Source organism: Cyprinodon tularosa, unplaced genomic scaffold (genome assembly GCF_016077235.1).
Source record: "Cyprinodon tularosa strain WSP-4 unplaced genomic scaffold, ASM1607723v1 ctg51, whole genome shotgun sequence".
NCBI lineage: Eukaryota > Metazoa > Chordata > Actinopteri > Cyprinodontiformes > Cyprinodontidae > Cyprinodon > Cyprinodon tularosa.
In genome coordinates, this window is record NW_024039241.1 from 42,799 (window position 1) to 66,767 (window position 23,969).

The 23,969-nt window shown below is 37.1% G+C and overlaps 1 protein-coding gene across 2 annotated transcripts in view; it reads right to left on the reverse strand.

Annotated features, from left to right (window-relative positions):
- LOC119795408 (1-phosphatidylinositol 4,5-bisphosphate phosphodiesterase eta-1-like) overlaps positions 1-23,969 on the reverse strand; it is a 77,611-nt gene that overhangs the window by 41,677 nt on the left and 11,965 nt on the right. The window contains exon 1 of one of the 2 annotated variants that reach the window (XM_038303405.1): positions 10,344-10,732. The exons of the other annotated variant lie outside the window; for it this stretch is intronic. Within the exon in view, the coding sequence (XP_038159333.1) occupies positions 10,344-10,386 (43 nt within the window). The 5' untranslated portion in view covers positions 10,387-10,732. Of the gene's footprint in view, positions 1-10,343; positions 10,733-23,969 lie in introns of those variants that run through there. 2 annotated transcript variants of the gene reach the window in all.

The window sequence follows — 23,969 nt, forward strand, 5'->3', positions numbered from 1 at the left end:
CTTGTACACCACATGGTTTCATTCTCATCCCTACCCACTTCACCCTATTCACTTCAACCCCATCACAAACATGATTGGAAAGTTTTCCGACAACACCACTGTGGTGAGTCTCATAGTAAACAATACAAATCATTACAGAGAAAACATTTCTCAGTCTGACACAGTAGTGTTCCAAGAATGACCTCAGTCTGAACACCAACAAGACCAAAAAAGTCGATGTAGATTACATGCAGAGCAGAGGACTCCTCTGGACAGTTCCTGTGCTGGACCGAGAACTGCTCCTACTTGGTGAAGAGGGCCCAACAACAGCTATTCTTTATCAGCGTGTTAAAAACATGGAGGCTCTCCTTAGCTACTAGCAGTAGGGCTACAGTGGAAATTATCCTATGTATCAGCACGACAGTGTGGTATGGCTGCATGGCACAGGAGAGAAAGGACCCGAAGGAAGCACAATCAGCTGTCTGCCAGATCTGGACTGAGTGTATGTTATACAAGTCCAGAAAAGGCCCAGGCGTATTGCTACAGCTCCTGTCCACCAAGGCTATGAGTTGCTTGTCCCAGTTTCATCTGGAAAGCAATTCAGGAACATTACATCCAGTCAAATTGACTTAAAAACAGGTTTTTATTTCCCAGAGCTGTGAAGGGATGTTTTCCAGCTGCTATAAGTGTTCCACGTTTCCTCCTGATTGTCCTTAAAACTTGTATACATGTTTTTTTTTTATCAATTTATGTCTGTGTTTTTATTCATGTGTATTCTGGGTAATGTGGCCTGACAATGATGGGCCCATTATGATAATAAAGATTCTTGGTACTCAAAAAGAGTAAGCACAATAATGAAATTATGAATGAATCCTGTAGGGTTAGGTATCTTAAAAAACTACTAAAAATATTACTGCTTTTGAATTGGGAGAAAGGCTGATGTTATTTTTGTTTTCTTTTTTGATGTTGAATGCTGCACAATACAACTAAATATATTTAGGTGGAGACTGAAAACTGATGAAAGTGTGTCAATGAGTTCAAGCTATCAATCAATGTAAGCTTAATATAGTATATTAGGTCTGGTTTCTTTTGTATTCTTTTTATATTTATTTTTTTATTAGATGCTCCAACTGAAGTTTTTGAAACTAAAAAAACAATAAAGATGTCTCCAGAAACTAAAAACCTTATTATGATTGCCAATGGTTCACTGAACCCTTCTCCAACTGTTGCATATCTGCTATGTAAATAATGTTCTGTCAATGCTTTTCCCCTGCATTTGATATCGCAGTATATGTATCATAAATAAACTAATAATTTAATATGAAAATTAATAAAGATTAATAAAGATTTTTGTAAAGGTACCAGAACTAGAGGTATTTTTCATCTGCTGCTAAAAACAAGCATCAAGTTAAAATGCATACAATATAACACTCAAACAAACTGTGTAAAAACATTTTATATAAAATAAAAATAAACATTAAAGGCACACTATGCAACATTTTTCAGTTAATTAATGTGTTCCATAACGTTTTGGATGATTAAATGAGTCATTTCAGGTTGAACAAAGGTATTCTCGGCCCCCCTGGTGGTCTGTGGGGGAAATACCGCACTTGCAATTGCAGGAGCACCGACCCGCACCCACAGGCTCAGAAGTCTCGCGAGAGTCGGTCTTGCTTTACGGCGAGAACTGCTACACCCCCCATTTAAAAGCATTCTCGTTGCTAGCACAGTGGCGATCTTTGTGCAGTGCTGCTTCCACACCGGACACAGCAAAAGCAGCAAAATCGCGTCTGCTGCTTCATTTTTACTGCTTGTACCAGTTAGTTCTGACGCGCGGCTGAAGCAGCTTTGCTGCTCTGGCTGCGCGGTGCAAAAGTGTGTCTGAAAAAGTATCTCTGCCTTGCAGCTATATTTGCTGTGATCAGTGGGAATAAAGTAGTTTTAATATGTTTTTAAGTGAGAAAATACACCTGAAAACGTAATCAGTGTCGTCAGTTCATTCAGATTATTATCCTGCCTTCAATATTTTTTCTGTCGGAGCCGCTCAGACCCCCACATACCAGCGGTGCGCCGACAGTAGGAATCCCTTCATCAGCAGCCTCTGGCCGGGTCGCCTCCTCGCGGTTCACCGCGGCAGCTGGTAGGTGTTTTTCATCTATATAATCCAAACTGCAGGCAGCAGGATAATAAAAGCGAACATATTCTGCCGGCAGATTTCTGCATTTTAAGTTAATTTAGGCGTCAATAAACAGTTTAAGAGGAGTGATCATAGCGCTCTGATCATCAGCGCTGTGTCTCTCTCCCTGCCAGCTCCCAGATCAGCTTCTCTGATTGGTTGACGCGGCGCATCGGGCATCAAAAATTTAATTTTTCCATCTCGAGCAGCAGCGCGTTTGCGGCGCGTCACGCGCGTCAGATGCTTAGTCATTCGTTGCGTTCGCCTGTCTGCTAAGCTCAAAACAACCGCGCCTGGCTTGACGGAGAAACCAGGAGAACAGCTGTGCATATTTACGACAGTGCACTTTTACTTTCGTCCTCTGGGGGGGAGCCTCGCTGGAAAATCAACACCGGTTGCATAGTGTACCTTTAAATCATGCAACAATTGATTGACTTAGTGCTGATCAACGAGCCGTTTCTTCAGGTGAACCTTAAAAGTGTTATAAGAGGCCATTTCCCTGATGACCACTGGTACTTTTTTCTTTCTTGCGCTGCTCTCACTGAGAATGAAGCATGACCGAAAGCACTTCTCAGTGGAATTACGCAGTCTCCTCTGATTGCTCCTCTGGTATTATGAACAGCAGCAGATTGCACATTCACAAACTGCTCCAGGAGAGGAGAGGACAGATGATTAACTACTTTAAAAATAAGACACACATTTACATATTTAATCAAGTTTTGCCTAATTAGGAGTGGTAATGCCGTGGCTTTCTAAACAGTACTTTAATAGTATCCTTATAGAGGGACTCTAGCAGCTTGAGCTCCGTAATATTTGCATTAGACCAAATAATAATACAATATCTGATGTGATTTGATAAAAACAAAAAATACACTTCCAGATTTTTGCATAGTTTAAAAAGTGGTCTAAGATGAGTTTCAGAACTAAAAGATGCCACAGAATGTGCAGAATGAGCATTATTTTTCTTACATGTAAAGCCCTGCCGCCAAAAAAATAAAAATAAAAAATATACCAAGGCAACATAAGGAGTAATCTCAAACTCATCAAAATCATCAACATGGATAACTTGCACATAAAATACTACACTTAAAAAATAAGTTTTTTATTTGTTACTCATCATTTCCCTCCCATTTCATTTGTTGCACTTGCTATAATATCACAACACCTCTTGTAGATACAAAGTTGCTATTTGTTTTAAAAACATAAAAATCAGGCTAGTTCAATTCTCAAAGTGACAAAAGTTGACGTGAGCAGGCAGAAACAGGTCCACATGTAAGTAGGAGAAAATCTATAGTGGCATACAAGAGCATGCAGTCATGCTTCTGACATATCGGAAGACTTGTATTAAATCTGTGCATACAAAAACATTCAAGGTGCACACGGAGAGCAGTTTATGTCTGAGTCTTTTAAATAAAATTGCTCATATGAGCAATGAGATTTGTTGGACTTTAGGCCAAATTTTGACTTCACATGTCTCTGGGTAAGGATGAGAAGGAGCTTTGATTAGCACTCTGGGGCTTGAAATTTGCCATCTCTCCTCCAAGAATTAGTCCTCGTCATTATGACAGTTGCTCTCCCCCACCCCAGAGCAGATCTTCAATCTGGTAGGGAAAACCCCAATATAAACAATCACAATCCGCACCTGTCGGTATAATTGTATTCACCTAAATTAAGTTATTTCCTTGTTTTATTTGCTCCCTCACTGTCTGGCCCTCTATCCACATCTCCTTCCCTCCATTTGTTATCAGTGAGTTATCGTTTTAAGTATATATCCATCACATGTGCCTGTGGATGTACTTCCTGTTGAGGAAGGTCCTTTCACCAGCACTAAAGCAGACAGATGAACCCTAGCCTATAAAATATTTAGTTAAGCAGTCCTTTGCAAAAGAGATATTGATATTGCAGACGTATTGTGCAGGTATTTTCATTTCATTTTAATTTCTTTCCTTCAACAGAAGGTTTAAAATGTAGCTTCAAATAGTTAGTTTAACATAGTGCCGTACAGCCATGGTACATATTTAAACTAAAATGAAGGAAGTTGCATAATGATTTAACTTTAATGGAAAAGCTCTTCAGAGCATTATGCATTAAGAGGAACAGTTTTTTGTTAAATTATTATATAAACCTAAGGCACACAATAACAGAGAGACAGCACGCTATAAGAAAAATGAGAAAATGAAAATTAGCTTCACTTCTTTAGTTAGTTGATCTTGTTGGATAACAAGGGATTATTAATCCCATGCTTTTAATCAAATATACAAAATGAGGTAAATAAATAGCTATAGATATTTTTCTTTTTCCGCTTTTTTTTTCAAGAGTTGATATGTTTGGTTTGTTTGCTACACAATATTTAATATCACTATGCTGTCATAAAAGTATGATAATCCCATATTGAGTTTATATAAAATACATTTGAGATTATGAAATTTTCAGTTTAACAATTCCTTCTAGGACAGTCAGCATTTTCTGAAATTGAATTAGCGTGCCAAACACTGCTCTGTGATAAATGATGACTTCTGAATAAATGCGTAGGGGAAATCTATCCTCCTAATGGTGGGAGGAATGCTGCAACATATATGTGATGGTCATGAGCTAATCCTTTGAGAAAAAATGGACTTGTTTTACTTGCTTGACCAGTAGGTTTGGATACATCTTGACTAAAGGGTGGTTTATTTATCATCACCATGTCATACATAATAATAATAACAAGGTATAACAATGTGGCATTATTTAGTCTGTTTCACATGTTGAACAATAGAATCTTATCACTTAAGACTATAAAAATAATTAAAATTGATGTAGATGGGAATAGCATAGCCATATGCTGGCCAATAATTGACTGTGATGGGGCAGTGACAGTGGCAATGAAAAAAGTATAACCGTGTCCTTTTTTTGTTCTTTTAACCTTTGCCTGGGCAGGTAGATATCTTTAAAGTAGTTTTAAATGCTGATGCTTGCTCCTGGGGGAACTTAACTTAGGGATTTCTTCTAAATGCTTTCATTAATCTGTTATTTGAACCTGTTGAGTTTAACCCTATTTTTATATAAAAGCATCAGAGCGCTGGCTAGAAGCTTATAACAACAGATCAATATATGGATTCGCCATAATTTTTCTTCAACTGAATAAAAACAAAACTGAGGTAACTACCTTCAGACCAAAGGAGGAGACACCCAGAGATAGCTCACAGCTTCAGCTACTACAGCTAGAAACCACTTATTATGGCCGGAATCTTTCTGTCATGATGGATTCAGACCTGAACCAGAGGCACATAAACTCAGTTACTAAGTCAGCCTTTTATCACCTGAAGAACATCTCCAGGATTAAAGCACTAATTTCCAAGCAGGGTCTTGATAAAACTAATTAATGCATTAAGTTTTAGCAGAATTGATTAATGCAACAGTCTCTTCACAGGTTTCCCTAAAAAGTCCATCAGACAGCTTCAGTTGATCCAAAATGTTGCTGCCCATGTTCTCACTAGAACTAAGAAAGTAGAGCACATCGGCCCAGTTCTGAAGTCCTTACACTAGCTCCCTGTAGCTCAGATAATAGACTTTAAAATCTTTTTTTTTAGTCTATAAATAACTGAATGGATCAGCACCTCAATACATAACAGATTTGTTGTCAGTTTATCAACCTCCCAGACCACTCAGGTCTCCTAGTTCAAGCCTACTCTGTACACCCAGAACCAGAACCAAACACAGAGAAGCAACATTTAGTTCCTATGCCCCACTTATCTAGAACAAATTTTCAGAACAATGTAAAAGTGCTGAAAGCCTGAGTAAAAAAAAAAAAAAAACATTTGTGTAGAACTTCCTTTGACTGTTGAAGTCAAACTGCTAACTGAGGTATTACTAGTTTAAAGTTCTCAGTTGGACATGTCATGATTCGTTGTTATGGTTTTCACTTTGAGTTTTCAGTTATGCTTTGATTTTTGCTTTGTCTGTGTTTGCTGTTAATATTAATATCATTTTTGCATGACTTGTAATTTTTTACACTTCCGTGGTGTTTATTTAGTTATCTCTTTTCAGTACTCTTGGTATTTATTTATCTCATTCTGTCCACACCTTGTCCCAGTTAGGTGATTATTTCTTTCATTGTTCTGTCTACTTTATTTATTCATCCTCTTACTCATTGCTGGATTCTCTTCATTCCATAATTTATCATTCCATAAACTATCTATGTTTTTCCCAAGCATCTCATTGTTTTGTTTCCTGAGTTCCCTGCCTTTTATTTCTGGATGTATGCTTCTGCTGCAAACTACCTCATCATAAAATCTGTAAAAAAAAAAAAAAAAAAAAGCATCTCTGCCTTCTGTCTTCGCATTTGGTTCCTCTACAAACATCCACCAAACCTGACAGGACCAAGTTGAGGTCAAACAGTTTTATTTTTTTAAAACCCGCTTTTATCATTTTATCATGCTTATTTTATTTTATTCTGCTTTTATTTTGTTCTATTTTATTGTCTGCACCATGTAAAGTCCTTTGAATTGTCTTTGCATTGAATTATACAATGAAAATAAACTCCCTTGCTTTGCCTGGAGACCTTGCAACCAATATTCATCATTTTAGCAAACCCACTTTTTTAAAAACCACATTTGCTGGTAAATTCAGTAAATGACTGTTTATTGAGACTCCAAATTATTATTTAGAAATATTAAACTACACAGTCCATCAAACATAATTTCTAGTATAGATGTGGATGGTTTTGGTAAGAATAATACAATTATTAACAACTATTCTATATTCTATATTATAATTTGTAATACATTTTTCATAATCAAATGATAACTGCATAACACCACAAAGGAGCTCTGTTGAAGGCTGGATACCACAAAGGAGCTCTTGAGAAGTAACAAAGAGAACCTCAGACAAGAACCTAGAAGGAATCATAAAAGGAGCAATGGTCAGCTTCCCGTCCCAGAATGCCATACTTCGCCTAGACTTAAGCATAAAACAAGTCTCAGTCTTAATTCCACAAAATCTGTGGGGTGAGCTAAATGGAGAGGTACACAAGAATGAACACACTGACTGATCTAGACTGTGCAAAAAGAAATGGAATAAGATCCACTCTCAGTGTACTCTAACCTTGTAACATGCTATGAAAGAAGCCTAAGTGCCAACATTTTGCTGAAAGGGATTTTACAGCAGGGGTACTGACTATGGTCCACCAGTGATTTAGTTAGAAACATTTCCTCATTCACTATTAAAATCAAATTAAAATCAATTATATAGTTTTGTCTTTTATTTTATACAAAATAGTACAACAATAAAATATAAATGTAAATGTTTTTACATGTCTTTACCAGTGCAGTCAATAAATGCACAACGGTACTGTGTAATGTGTGCATTAAATCCTTAATGATGATTTTTTTTTGCATCAAAGCTGTAATGACAGTTCATTAGTACTGTTTTCCTTTAGTGCAAATTCCGGGATTTGTATTTTGCTGCAACAGAAAACCTTTGACTCCTTAAGGGGTTTATTAAAATATAGACCAATTTTAAAGCACACTAACAATGCTAAAACTGAGCAAATAAAACATATTTGAAGAATGCACTGCTCACCTATTAGAAACATAAAAGATCGGAAAACATTGAGAAATTATGAACAAGAAGAGAGGAAAGCATACATATCTCACAGCCACTCACTTTGCCTAATTAAGCATGCTTAAGGCAGTGCTCAAGTCACCAAAGCTACAAATGGGTTCCTCCGAGCCCCCAGGGAGCAGAGTGCAGAGAGGAACCAGAATGAAAATAAACACGACAGCTCCGAATGATAATGCATGTGCAAGATATGCTACCGGGGGTTCCCCCAACTGCTGCAGCTCAGTACAGATATCATAGGAGCAAAGTGAAGCCTTTGTGTGTTTTGGGGATATGTGCTCATTTCATGTGCATATTATGTTCCAGACTGATGCTGACTGTTCCTGCAAGGTTGAAGCTTCTTCTCTTTCCAGTGCTGTGCAAGATAAGATACAGTATCTCGGGCAGCAGAGAGAGACTGTCATACTTACCTTCTGATCTTAGTGTCTTCACAGGAAATAAATGAAGGAAAAAAAAAACATCCTAGCTGCCTCAATGGAGATTTAATGAAACCACAGGATGGGCAGGGACATCATTACTTGGTTTAGCAGCCAAGACGTCTAATATAACTCTAGAGGAGCTGCAGAGATTTAAACTTCAGCTTGAAAACTCTGTCAACAGAATAACTATATGATGTGCATTCCAACAGTCTGAACTTTAAAGTGTAGCAAGAAGAAAGCTTCTATAGAACTGAAATCTCATTAACAGTTTGTCAAAAGTAATGTAGGGGACAATGCATATATGTGGAGTAACACACCATATCAACCTAAGTGCACCATCCCCACAGTGGAATATAGTGGTGGCAACATAAAGCTGTGTTGTTTTTTAATTTTGCTTTTTTGTTAGTGGCACCAGATAATCTAAATTGATTGGATATAGATAATTATGAAGATATATTGGAAGAAAAGCAGCACCCAAAGCCATTCTGAATGAAATCCAGTATTCATTTGCTGGCAGTAAGAGGCTACTGTGCAGTTTTTGTTTTATCTCAGCTCCTTCACTTAAAGCCTGTAAGATATGAAAACTAAATATACAAACAATAAATAACCCCAATGACTGCAGCTTTATGTAATAACACAACAGAGGCTTACATACATCTAAGGCCTATCCAGTTCTTAGGAAATAAAAGAATTATAATTATGATAATTTGCCTTTAATTTCTAATTTAGATACAGGTATCCCTCTGCCAACTGGTTGTTTATTTATGCTAAAAATCTGCTGCAAAGGCCCTAAACATTGTAAAATATTTCTGTTTTTCTCACACAGTTTAAGAATGTGTTCAAGGAAGTGTCTAGAGTGTGAGAGAATCTGATGCTCCAATGGTTCAGACGTCCTGTCTCAACCAGTGGAGCATCAGATTCTTTCACAGAGAGAGTAACTCCAAAATGCATGAAATTTCATGTCATGCACATAATGGTCCTTACGGAGTGGTAAGAAAGGAATTAAAATGAAGGAGAGGAGAGGAGAGGAGAGGAGAGGAGAGGAGAGGAGAGGAGAGGAGAGGAGAGGAGAGGAGAGGAGAGGAGAGGAGAGGAGAGGAGAGGAGAGGAGAGGAGAGGAGAGGAGAGGAGAGGAGAGGAGAGAGAAAAATCATTAAACTAAAAAGCAGACTACTTAAAAAGGAGAAAGAAGGTCTAAAGAGATGGCAGTATGTTACCCTTCTGTTGTCTGCTTGCAGTTTGTGCCCCACAGCTACTTCAAAATTTTGTCAGAGACAACAGAAAAAAAAATCTGAGTGCGCATGCTGAGATTCATCATCATTTGCAGCACAAAAGAGGCACATGGTGTTTGTGTGTGTGTGTGTGGGGGGGGGGGGGGGGGGGGGGGGGGCATTATATATGGAAAAGCCATTCAATTCATGAGGAGGAGATTAGCTGTTACTGATGATGCTCCAACCCTTTTTCCCTCAATTATCCTATTTTCTCCCCTCATTTCACTCTAAAACCATAGCCTAAAGCCCCAATGGTAACCAACAGCATCCTGGTCACCATGGTTGCCAAGGATGCCTGGCATTTTTGACAAATAATGAAGCAGTCTCAATGAAATATTTTAGGAGTGGAGAAGTGGAGCTCAAAATGTCTTGGCCAGACATCGAGGGGGATGCCAAAACAATCCAATACTGATTGCTGAGCTGTGGCATGGGTTAAAGATATGTACATTTTCAGATTCTTATTTAAATATATGGTTATACATTTACAAATCTAATCTGAAAAGTGGATTTAGCGCAGACTGGTGCGTTATTAACTATAAATATTAAGATGCTTTGTTGCCCCCTAGTGACAAATGCAAAATGGGCATTTTCAGCACCAGGGACAGTTTCCCACTCCTGTCATTTACATTTACCTATATGATGGTCTAAATCTTTTGAATGATTAAGAAAATACACAAAATACCGCCTCTATTAAAACATTTCATTTTTGGCATGATGAGTCCTCTAATGCAAATCGTTCGTTGTCCAATTAACACCCATGTCCTGAGTGTTTATTCCAGGGCTGCTGATGAAAAAGAGGAGAACTGGGTTCCAACGCATTAGGCAATATAACCCCTCTTAAAAATATGTGCCCTCCCCTAATGAGATCAAAGGATTAGCAGAAGAATTAATACTTACCCCCCTCCAAACTGAGATTTCTGCAAACTTCAAGCTCCGCCATTTAGATGTGGAGTGGAGTGATCCCTCCGTGCGCTTTGGGCATCTTTTTATTTTTATCATTCCCTACTTGTGGCAGCGAGGAGATGCCAACATGCCATCCAAAATGCCTAAGCATCCATGATGTTCAAAACAAGCGCACCATGAGTACAGTGTCACTTTTCTTGCCCCCTTCTTACAGACGCACCCTTTTAACATCTTTGATCCTCATCCTCTCGTTTGCGCAAAGAACATCTTTTTTTCTCACATCAGGCGCAACGCCGTGGCGGAATAACGATAAGCCGATTTCGAGAGAGTGAATGTTAATAAGCAACAGCTCAGGACGCGCGTGGAGAGAGAGAGAATTGGGTAAAATAGCGCGCAAAAATGGGGGTGGGGAGGGGGACGGAGCGGAGGCAGTGTGGGCATTTTATCCGCTTTTCTTCACATTCCGCAGCAAAATGTATAAATATAATTGTCACCACACCCATTTGCGTGTTTGAATTTTCTCTGGAAATACAAAATAACGGAATCATTTCACAGAGGTGACCCACTTTACGCAGCCTTGTCTGTTTTCGGATCTACTTCAGTTTATGCGGGGAATTTAAATTGGACTTCCCAGGAGTTAACCCGAGTGTGACGCGCAGACGTTAATTAATGGTCGTAGTTAAAAAGGCTTTTAAACTGTGCAGAGCGTCCCTGTGTGCCTTTTTTTGTAGCCAGAAGCGAATCACTCCCGATTGAGTCATCCCCCTAATGAAAGTCACGTCAGTCTGGAGCTCCCAGATTAGTTCAGTTTCACGTTGGGAAATCCCATTTCGTTTTTGTGGAGAGGATCACCGTAGATGTAGATTATTAAGCTGCAGTCTCTCCATGAGAAAAACGGTTGTTCTTGTTTTTTTTCTGCTTTGGTTTTTCCTTTTGTCTCTCAGTGTGGCTGTGATCTCTTTTTTTTATCAGCATCATGCATGGCAAGTATTTGAAACTGCATTTTTTCTTGACTCTGACATTTTGACACGTTATTACCATAAACTTCAATGTATATTATTGTTTTTTATGTGACAGCACAACAGAAAATAAAGCATAATTTAGGGCTGCACAAGTCAAGTAGAAAATATTGAAACATGCACCTGCCATGTAGGCTCCATTATAGTGGTACCTTACAGAAAATATAACTATCCATGGACGTAAATATGGGGGGGGGGGACCGGGTGTCATGTCCCTTTCACTTTTTCAAACGCCCGTTTTGGTCCCCTGCACGATTTAAGGCCAATTTATACTTATGACGCAGAGGCTCTGCAACTGTCGTCGCACACATCAACCCCGCGCAGACCTCAAGCGGAAGTGCGCAGACAAAGAGCAGCTGTGATTGTTCCTTGGTGTGCCTTTCCGGCTGTTTGTGTGGTTGTCCTTCTTGATTCGGTGCCCGGGCGCGACATTTTAAAAAATCAAGGCGTAATAACAACAATGAATAACCACAACGAAAGGCTGATCAAGGAGGTTCGGAAGTACAACTACTTGTACAACTACGATGCCTCAGACATGTTGTTTTGGAAAATAAACACTCCCGCTGAAGCAGTTCTCGTGACCATCCATCGAAGTTCTCATGAGTTCTCGAAATGGCTCCCCCTAGCGCTTTGGCGGGAAACTGCTGTGCATCCCTAGAAATTCCAGACCAAAGGTGCAGAAGCATACCAGCAAAACTGTTTTGCAAGCGACATTTGATGTGTGCCGTTGCAGAAGTATAATCTGCCCTTTGCTGTCCAAAAACATGGTAACGCTATTCACGGGCACTAGGACCAAGCGGAAAACTGCAGCTCAAACTGGAGCCTGCTTCCCAGAGTTTGGTCCGCCCACAAGGTCCTGATTGACCGACCATCTTTTCTTGCATGACTGGCTATCTGAAAACCCGACAGCCACTGTCTGAATCGGGTCTGTTATTGGATGGTCAAACACGCTGAATTCAGTTATATTAAAAATGACTTGCATCCTCCCCAATTCTGAAATCGAAATTTCTTCCATGTTGTATCTGTAGTAAAATTGAGCTCTAAATATTATTTAAAATTACTCTTGAGCACCCCCTAAAATGGCTTTTTTTGTTCTTGTTCCTCTCTTGAAGACCAAGTAATAAATCAAATATAACAGATACAATATGATTTAAATCAGATTTTTTTATATGATTTTTATGAATTATGATGATTTATATGATTTTGTTATATTTCCCCTGGAATCGCATAAATATTCATCACAGGCATATTCTATTTGAATGTAATTATGCACCAAGTTGTGCCATCAAAATATTCACAAACCTGTTACTGAAATATTTTGAGCCATTCAGAAAAAGAGAAAAAAACAGATAAATTTAAAAAACGAAACTTTACCATTTCTGCTAAAAAAAAAAAACTTAGCAGAAATGACATTGTTAAACTGAATACTCTAAACTGTAGGTCTTTAACAGTGGGTCCGCGACCCCCAGGTTCTGAGGTTCTGCATGGGGGTCATGAACATTTTTGTTGATTAGACTTTTTTTTTTCCCTGCAATTTTTCAACTAATTGAAAAGTCTTTAAATCCACATTAACATGAATTCGACACACTGTAGTAAACAGATAAATGGAGGCAGAAGATGTCTTTCAGTCATCAATGCACACATTCAGCGACACACAGGAGCTCTTTCAAGCTGGGAACCGTTTCAGTCACAACACCTGTCCCATCAACCAGGAATCAGAATCAGAAATACTTTAATAATCCCAGGGAGAAATTACTTTCGTTGCATTACTCCATCTGTAATAGAGTGACTATAGGACCAGTTTGATATAACACAATTACTACAATATATATAATTAAGGGGTCCCTGCTCCATCTCGCCTTCAGTTTGGCGCCCTGCTCTAAACAAAGGTAGAAGTAAAATAGTTCCTCATTTCAGGTTTTCAGATTTTCTCATTCTTTTCAGGTAATGTGGTGTTTCATCCAATAAGCAACCCTGTTACTTATGTTTTCATGAAAACACATATCAGCTCACTCTTTAATCATTTCTATTAATTTCAAGCAGCTATCAGGACCCCCCACAGTTTGTTATCGCCGTGGAGCTGCATATTAAAATGCCATTATACACCTGCTTCAAGAACCCACTGACATTTAGACAAGGCCGACAGCACTGTTAGGATCATGTTCTTTGATTTCACAATTCAGCCTGATTTACTTTGTGAAAAACCTCAGAAGACTCATATGGAGGCATCAAAAGTCACCTGGATCACAAACTATCTGACAGACAGTCCATAGTTTGTTAGACTGAAGAGTCAGCTGTCGAATTAAGTAGTCAGCAGTACAGGAGCACCACAGGGGACGGTACTCTTTCCATTCCTTTTTACTCTATACCACTCTGACGGACAATAAGCTGAGTACAGGGAGCTGGTGAACAGCTTCTTGGTATGGTGTGGAAAAAATAATGTGATCCCAATTTTTTACAAAACAAGGTAGATGACTGTAGTCATCTACAAATGAAAGGCATTACAAAACAAGGTAGATTTCAGAAGAAATAGGAACAAGTTGATCTGCATCTTCTGGGGAACCAGCATCAGAGCAAATGATTTAAAGAAGCTCAACAAGCTATTAAAAAAAGGCTGGTTCTGTTGTAGGAACGCCTCTAGAGCCTCTGGATATATCACTAAGATGAATTCTTCATAAAGGGAAGGATAATGAACAACAATTTAACATCCTCTTTTGAAGATTGTTACACATATTGAGCGTGTCTTGAGTCAGTGGCCTCTTCAGATCCAATGCAAGAAACACCCCTACAGAAGATTCTGCATTGAAAAACTGCAAATTAGTTACTGCAATTTAAATTCCTTTGGTATTTGTTACGGTACTTTTGACCTTAACTGAAATTAATTTAAATGAGCAGAATTACTATCGAATGTTATTTTATTCTACAGTTGATTTTTATATTAATTAGCAACTAAAGCTTTTGAACGAAATACTCAAGATTAGCATATATTTGAAGCCCTGTTACTGAGTGTAACAGGGTTGCATTTCTTTCAGAAAGGAAAGTTTATAGGCTATAATATAATGCCTACATTTTTGCATACTATATTTCTTTTACATACTATAGACTACTTTTGTTCTATTGCCACCCAATTTTGTAATGCTCGGGATTGACTGGAATTTATTAGATCATGTTTGAATAATTTTAATGTCTTTATAGAAGTTTAATCCTAATTTCTCTGGTCTGACTCATCCAGACCAGAAAGCAGAGTCATAGTTTAGCACACCTGTTACCCACTTACTACTCCAACCAGACAGTGTCTTTCCCATGCCAAAGTCAAATAAATTAGAAAAAATCGTAATGGAGTACATCATGATAATGTAATTAATATTACTCAAATTGGGGGTAAAGTTAAAATAATTAACTGTTGTTTATTCAACATAATATCTCTTTCTTCAAAAAGTCTGTTGGTTAATTGTTTGATTTGTGGCAATCAAATTGATTTATGTTGTCTTACAGAAATGTGGCTGCAGCGAGCGAGTTATCTTTCTAAATTACTATGTGTTGAGAAAATACATTTTTGGAAATATATTTGTGACTGTGCTTTTTATTTTATGTTTTTAATGTGGATATCAAGAGGACTAGCTGTTTGCCATGGCAACTGCTAATGGGGATCCTTAATAAAATTACAAATGTGAGCATAAATGAGGCTACTCCCTCTAGTTACTTAAAGTTTCTCATACACAGACTTTCTGGACAAAGAGGAGGAGTAGCAACAATCTTTCAGTCGGGCTTACTGATTACTCCAAAGCCAGTTAATAATTACAACTATTTTGAATATTTAACCATAGTTTCCCTCTTTCAAATCGCAAAGCAACAAAACTCCTTTTTTAACAGGTCCATCAGGTCCTTAGTAAGAATTTTTAGATCAGTTTTCAGAGTTTCTATCTGATTTTGTTTTAAATACTGATGAGGTCATTATAGTGGGGGGTTTGAACATATATGCTAACACTGAAGGTGATAGCTTAAATGGAGCCTTTAATGTTATCTTAGGCCTAGTTGGCTTTGTTCAAAATCTGAATAATCCCACACATTCTTATCTTTATACTTTAGATCTCTTGCTGACATATGGCATTGGATGTGAATCGGAACCGGTATTACACTGTTTTGATCCAGTTGTACTTTCAGAGTTATCAAAACTATTATCTTCATCTAAGCCTACAACTAGTATTTTAGATCGAGTTCCAACCAAGTTATTTAAGAATATATTCCATCAGATTTCCATCTCCATTTTAGATGTGATTAACACATCCATGTTTACCTTTACTTAAGAAACCATCTCTTGATCCAGATGACTTGGTCAATTATATACCTATATTTAATCTTCCTTTCTTATCTAAAATTCTTCCGAAAAATAGTTAATAAACAAATTATGACCACAATGAACCTTTTGAATAGTTTCAATCTGGTTTTAGAGCTCATCATAGCACAGAAACAGCTATCTTGAAAGTCACAAATGATAGTCTCATAGCCTCAGATAATGGACTTGTATCTGTACTTGTACTGTTAGAGCTCAGTGCTGCATTTTATATAGTAGAACACAATATTCTTTTAAAAAGACTTGAATATTTAGTAGGAATTAAGGGGACTGCACTGGGCTGGTTTAAATCTTATTTATCTGACAAATTTCAGTTTGTTCATGTTAATGATAAATCTTCATGGTCCAAGTTTACCCGTGGAGTACCACAGGGATCAGTGTTAGGGCTAGTTCTCTTTAATATATATATGCTCCCAATTGGTAGAATTATTAGACAGCATGGTGTTCATTTCCACTGTTAAGCTGATGATACTCAGCTATATCTGTACATAAATTCAGATGAAACTAAGCCATTACATCGACTACAGGAATGTCTTGAAGACATTAGAACCTGGATTACCCTTAACTATCTACTTCTGAATGCAGGCAAGACAGAATTTATTGTCATTGAGTCTTTGAAATAGAAGCTGATTAGTCAGTTACTTAATTTGTTCCATACTTCTGTTTCATTTTCCTTGCAGGAGGAAAGGAAGGTCAGGTCAGAATAAATGGGAAATTAGGTCAAGCTAAAGATTAGCAAATTCTTCAATGGAAACTATTTGCAAGACTCGAGTCTAATGTGGGGGTTTACCTTTCAATAGGATAATGGTCCTAAATATACAGCTAGGACAACAATGGAATATTTGAGATCCAAGCATAGTGATGGTGGATCAGGCACAGGTACAGTTCAGACCTAACTCCAACATATTTGGGTAGACTTTTTATCAAATTTGACTGAGCTTGAAGGATTAGGCAAAAGAACATAAATATAATCCTTAGAAGTATAAAGTTGGTGTAGACATATTTAGCTGTATACACATCTTTGTAAAAACAAGGATCCCCCCCGACTGATTTATTATTCGTAGCCAAATCAAATCTTTGTAGCCAATTCAGTTTTAAAAAAGAACAAAATAAAGCACCACAGTGGGCTGGGATTACTGGCTACTCAAAACTGCATTTTTGCCGTACATGAATGCATGTTTATGTCATGCTATGGGTTTTACTTTCATGAGTCTCTCCAGGGCGTAACCCTGCTATCCATCCATTAACCTTCAGCAGGTTAAAATAACTAATTTCAAAACTATTTCTCTAAGAAAACAGAGAATGTCCTGGATTGACTTTTCTTTCTTTTTCTTTTTTCTTTTTTTTCGGCAAAGTGTGAGATGACTTCTTCCGTGAAGTGGTGCTACATAAATAAAGTGAATTAGATTAAATTAAGTTAATGCTTTTAAACCTACCCTGTCTTAACATTAAATAAAAGCTACTCAAAGATATAGGGAGAGGACCTCATTTAACCGAAAAGAAAGTAAAATCCTTCACTAGATTTAAGGTATATACTGTATTTCCTTTGAGACATAAAAATTAGTTTACTTTGCATTTGTTCCTACCTTTAAGACATGAATAATAAATATTTTCTATTTTTCTTAAACCCATTTATTGTTGAAAACCCCACGCTTAAAAAAACTCATGATCCAAACCTCTTTTATTACAACAGTCCAAAAAATTTTAAATATAGCAGAAGTAACATTGTCTGTAATGTTGATATAAAAAAAGAGTTTTATTGCCAATCAAGATGCTTTATTTTGAACTGTAAAAAAAAAACATGAATGCATTACTAGTAGAAAAGCATATTTATAAATAATAGTAAGAATGCTTGCTTTTTCATATAAACATTCATAAGTAATTAAGCTACATCAATCCCCAGATAACATTTTGATCTAAATAAAGGCATTTTAATGTTATAAAATCCTCCCTTCTCAGCAGAAGTGCAATATAATAGACACTTGCTGTTGTCACTGCATTAATCAGATGAACTCCTCCCTTGCAGAAGAGAAAAGAGGCTCTCTAGTATGAGGTAAGATCACTGTCAAAATAAACTTGTGCATAAAAGCATAGTTGTGTGCATTTTAGTCAGAAGTTGTGCATAACAAAAATTTGTAAACTCATAATAATTGAAATCTCATTCAAAACATGCAACATACAGTTTAAATAGTTACAACTTCAATAACTAATAAATACAAATTTCAAGTTTAAATTTGTGCTTTATTCTTTATGAACACAAACAGCAGCGGCTGTTTGAGAATACGGATTTTTTCTTTGAGAATACGAATTCACAACAGTGGTCTGACGTCACGGTTTCCAAGGCTGGTTAATGGAGCACAGAGCAGGAAGATAGGAGCCGCGCATGCGTACTATGTGTTCTTTCAACTTAGTAGCGGCAAGATGACGGACCAGGAAGCTACGGAGCAAAGCCAGGTAATCTTTAACATTTGTAACTTAAATCTTTATGTCTGTAGTTGATATTCAGACATCTAACTTTATTGAACTTTCTGTTAGGTACAGTTAGCGGATATCCTAAACACGGCACACAGTCTTGTGTCATTATTAAATCGAAGGTTAGGCTCTTCAGGGACTGTGAGGCCAGTTGCACAAGAAAGTGAAAGACAGTCTGTTGAGGGACAGTCGAGGCAAACAGAGACAGGTCCACAGTCAGGACAGCTAAGATGTCCTCAGCGCAGTGGTTCAGTTCATCAAGAAATGGCTCGGTAAGTTTCATCTTAGTTAGCCTGTGTAGCAAGCCTGCGGTCTGTGTTGATCTTCTGCATTTCTGTCAATTTAAATTTGATATTGAATAAAATAAGCTGTATAAACATCATCATCATCATTTTTTCAGATCCTTTCCTGGACTTTTTCGCCGAGAGACAAAAGGGAAAAGACGTTTTACACCGTATACCCGACCAAAAAAAAGTTTTCTGGTGAACTTTTTTCTCCTTGAGAAACAACGTTCCAAAACCCCCAAAGGAGACGAAGAACTCCAGCTTATATTGGCTGGTCTGGGTAAACGTTCTCTCTCAGTAACAGAGAGTTTAACACATACAGAGGTAATTCTTCTTTAAGTATAGTAGACTAAACTATAATCTGTTTCTTTCTTTCTTTGTTTCTTTTTGGTGTTGGAGCTATTCTAACCACTGACTTTTTCTGCATCCTGTGATAACTGAATGAGCCGATGTCTTGGCTGAATTTCCCCATATAATTATATATATTGCAAATCAGTGATCTCTCCTTGGGTTACGGAATAGAAAATGTAGGAAATAATTGTATTTGTTATATGTATGATATTGACTAGTAACTGAACTTTTTTTGTATAAGCTGACAGATTTGTTGCTTAATGCATTTCCAAGGCCTGCAAGCATCAATGGTGGCTGGTTGCTATACAAGTCTACAGGTATGTTGTAATGAAACATAAACTGTTAAACTCATGTTATACAACCAGTTTAACTCGGTGAATGTGCATACAGTTGAGTAAATGATGTCTGTAAATGTTTAACATTTCTAGGTGGTGGTGGGCAGCGCAGATTAGTTGTTATTCCTCCTGATTCTGATGGTTATAGTGGGCACCAACTGAAGACCGTTAGTGGAAATGGAAAATGTACACTGTACATAACTCCTCTACAGGAACAAATTGAAACTTCTCCATTACCACCAGATGCAAAAGAATTTGAAAACATGCCTAAAGCTCCATGCACCACCTGCAACAACATGGTACCACTCCAAGCTCTTCCGTTTCACATCAAGAGCTGCAAAGAGGAAATGATTTATCTCAGCAGCTCCCCTGAGAATGAATGTGAAATACTGGCTATAAGTAATAAAGTGTTGGCTGTAATTAACCAAATAATTGATTACATTTATATTTGTATGTTTTATAATTAGGAAAGCTTCACTCAGGACAATGAATCTCCATTAAGGACAAAACATCAGACAGAGATGGTGAGATGCTTTGTTTGCTGGTTGTCTGTTTGAATTATTAATTTAACTTTGTTATGTAAATTCTGTGTCATTTAGACTACTGAGTGTCCAGTGTGCGGAGGTATATTCAGCACTAATGCCATTGAGACCCATGCATCAGACTGTGGAATACGGTACTTCACCAGGATTTAAAAAAAAAAAACATTTCATGTAGTCAGTGATTTATCCATATACTGTATGAATTCTAATTATTATTCCTACAGATCTTCAAACCAAGAATGCAATATAAGCACCTCAGAGGATGAGAGTAACTACTTTCAAAGGTAAACAAAAACAAAACTCAATTTCGCCATATTTATAGAGCAAAATGCATTATTTAAAGACGGGAGCTCCAATTAGTTATATTTTGATTCAATTTCTAGCAAAAGAATGCATAATATTTTTACATTATTCTTTCAGAAAGTGTTTGTAATATTTCTTTATCAGTTTTCCCACTCCTAACTTATTTGCTGTCAATGAACAACTCAAATGTTTGTATAACTCCTGTTATTGGAGTTTTTTCAATAAGCTGTGCATGGCTACATGCAGGAAGGATCTCTTGTAGTGGTTTCACTGAAGACACTCTGTTGTGGTGTGACAGTCTGATGAAGAACATGCCCATGGTTGTCCACAATGTTCTTCGTTTTATGAATAATACTTCCTTGTAAAATCATCTCCAGATATTCCCCAGAACAGAGCTAGCTTTCTTTTTGGATGAAGCTCAACAAGCTTTTTTCAACTATGTTACCCTGATGCTTTATGTCAATTGCATCTGATTCTGCCTCTACAGAAAATGACAGTAGAAACAACACACTACAGACCAGAAAAGATCTGCAGCATCTTGCTACAGACACTGAAGGACTATAATATTCTTCAAGATGTCTTGTCTGCTTCGTCCCTTCTTGTAGACATTATATTTAATAGATTTTTAGACTGCTTTGTGTCAGGGAAATTGTAATGGATTCCTAGTCATCAAGGACTGCATGAGTGCTACTAATGTGTAGTAGGACATGATATTATTTTATGTGAAATAGAACCCTCGGCTACCCCATGGATATAAATTTATTAAGTTAAGTGACCTTTATTCCTTTAAAATGTATGTCACTTCCATGCTGTTGATGTTGCATATATTTAGTTTATCAGAACAAAAGCCCTTTTCCTTTTCAGGAGCATAATTTAACACATTTCTTGTTATATAATTTTTTTAGCTCAGAGGAAATCTTGAACTGGATCAGCGGCCAAGTGGACGACAGCTGCACATTTTCCCTTTGTGTGTCAAGATTTGATCTCTTTAGTAGAGGAATGCAACAGTGGCAACGCCAGAAAAAATCCCGTCCAAACTGCCGACTGAAGGTTTCTTTTTTTGGGGAATCTGGCATTGACACAGGCGCTCTAAGTAAAGAGTTTCTAACAGGTACATTTACATTAGCTCATTGAGTTAGTTTTAATGGAACTTAAACATTATTCGATCACACTTTATATAATTTTTTTTCTTGTTGTTGTTCAATTTAGAAATGGTTTCTGAAATAGAAAACAAACTGTTTGTGGGCAGTGCAGACAAGAAGGGCAAAAATCCTCTGTACTGCCTTAACAGCCTGGATACTAACTACTTCCGGTACATAAAGCATTTTTTTGCCTTAAATAATTACATTTAATTAATACACTTATACTAAGTACATAATTTGTTCTTGATCTTTAGGACGGCTGGAGAAGTTATGGAAGCGAGTATGGCTCAAGACGGACCCCTCCCAAACTTCATGCGTGAATGGTGCTACAGATACCTCTGCTCTGGTGATTCAGACAGCATCCAGGTGTCAACTAATGATGTCACAGATTCAGAACTGTTCCACCTTATAACAGATGTAAGGAAGGTTTTAAAATCCAGCTAAACACTGTACTATGTTTTTTGCTAAAAAAAGTCCTCTGAACAGATTCTTCTTTGTAGAAAAAATTCATCTCTTCTGTAAGAGACCTCTTCAGGCAAGAGAGTTACCAGTAAAGTCAGCCTTATAAGCAGTACTTTTGCAACAAGTTAATGATGGAAATCAAAACTGGTTAGTCACGTGCTGATCGTTCAAGTCTTATTCCTGGCCTGTTGTCCTCAGAGGGCTGATTCATGCTCACAATAACAGCATTGGAAGGGAGACAACTGGACCCAGCGACCTCCATGATCCAATCAATCAGTCATTGGGCAGAGGGTATCTTTTGCATGTGACTACCTGTAACGATTTCCATTGGTAATTTGTAGCAAAAGTACTGCTTAACAGGCTGAGTTTACAGGTGACTCTTAGACTGAAGAAGTCTCTTGGAGAAGGGAGATGTATGTACATGAGCCTGACCGCCCAGACACACACACAGATGAAACTGCTGAGATTTTTGTCAAAAAATAACATTTCTTGTTTGATTTGCTTTTTCAATTTTGACATCAATAAGGGGGAAAAAAATGAAAAGGAGAAAATGGGAAAAAAAAATATAAAGCCACACCCAAAGGTACATACAGTGCGTGTAATCGTACATCTGCAGGAACCCCTGTGCACAGATTAAATTATGTTACAGTGATTAAAGGTATGTGAAATATTAGCTTATTATTGAGCAAAAGGTTATATACTGTAAACTACCACCGAAAAAAGATTTCTGTAAGAGCTGGATGCAATAGTTGTATTTTATAATAATCCAGTAATTCACAGCACATTCACGTCGTGCAAGGCTCTCAACATTTTGCAAGAGTTTGGAATGCACCTATAACATTAAAGGTTTAACCAAAACTGTTTAATTTCAAAAACAAAATCTGACTTAATAAGCAGTTGTAATATGCATATCTTCAATAATGCTAGGCTTTTAACTTTTTGTTTTCTCCTTAACATCTACCTTCTTTACAAGAACAAGATGGTCAGAAGGAGGATCCACAGCAGCTGACCGTTGGCAAAATCATGCAGTGGATAACAGGACAAGCACACAAGCCAGTGCTGCCCAGTGAGAAGAAGGACTTCTTCATTTCTGTTAAATTTTACCATGACTGTGACTCAAGTCATACCATTTGTTTTCCTGTTGTTAGTGCCTGTAGCCGCACAATCACATTTCCAGTTGTACATCTTACAACCCTGAATGACTTTAAAGAAAATATGATAGCAGCCGTGACTCACAGACAATCATTTAGCCTCGTCTGAGTGATTTTGCTTTTTGTTAGTTAAATGTGCCGTTCTGTTGGAACTTACATGCAAAACCACAGTGGCCAATGTTTCTAAGTGAAATAAGCTCTGTCAGTTTGATAAGTAAACACTTTCCAGGACTTTAGTTACCAGGTTTATAAAAACATTTGTGTAAGTTATATTCAGCTGTTTTAGTTACAAGAAATTCAGTTCAAGGCATGAAAGTTTTTAAACTTTCAGTGTTTTATAAAGGAGTTTGACAGTTTTTTTTCTAAACAAATAAAAACTGAATTGTTTTTTACGTATCTTCTGATTTATTTATTCAAACACAATAATTAAAGTTTTTCATCAACAATCATAACGACACACAGCTCCATAAACTATACTTTCATAAGTTGTAATCTGTATAGAAATTAGTAAAAAGAATACAATCAAATACAGATGAATAGCTGTGCAGATAAATGACATTAAATACCCAAAAATGGTGACATCAATGTAGATTATTAAATTTGCAAAGGCAGGATACAGCAAATAGTCATTTTTTCACAACAGGTGTGTTACTTAAATGCTGTCGCTTGTTGCCCAGTGATCTTCAACATACTGAATCATTGACACATATAAATACATTGTTTAGATTTACTTATATCTTTCTACCCCTTTTATAGAAAAGAATAGAAAATCTCTTTATTTTCCCACAATGGGCAGATTTACAGCAGCAGAAAGATTATTGAAAATGGTCACACAAATGAGGATCTTAGAAAAATGTCTAAGAATAACATAATAGGGAAGAGTTAAAATATAAACAATACAATACTGTAAAGTGTTTTAACAATATAAAACTGGGGAATAAATAACCAATATGCAGCTATGGACACTTTTACAGTAATTGATATTTGAAAATAGCAGCAACATCAGAGATGTGCAGAATGACAGCAGCATGTTATTTAACTGACTAAGGTTTCTATCATTACATTTGATTTGATTTGTTCCTGCTCCCGGTGGTTGGAACCTTTATTCCATTCTGGATTTTTGTGAGTGTAGTCTTTGTTCACTTCACAATAAAAAAGAAATAAATAAACAGTTTTGAAAACCTCGGTATTCATTCTCTTCCTGC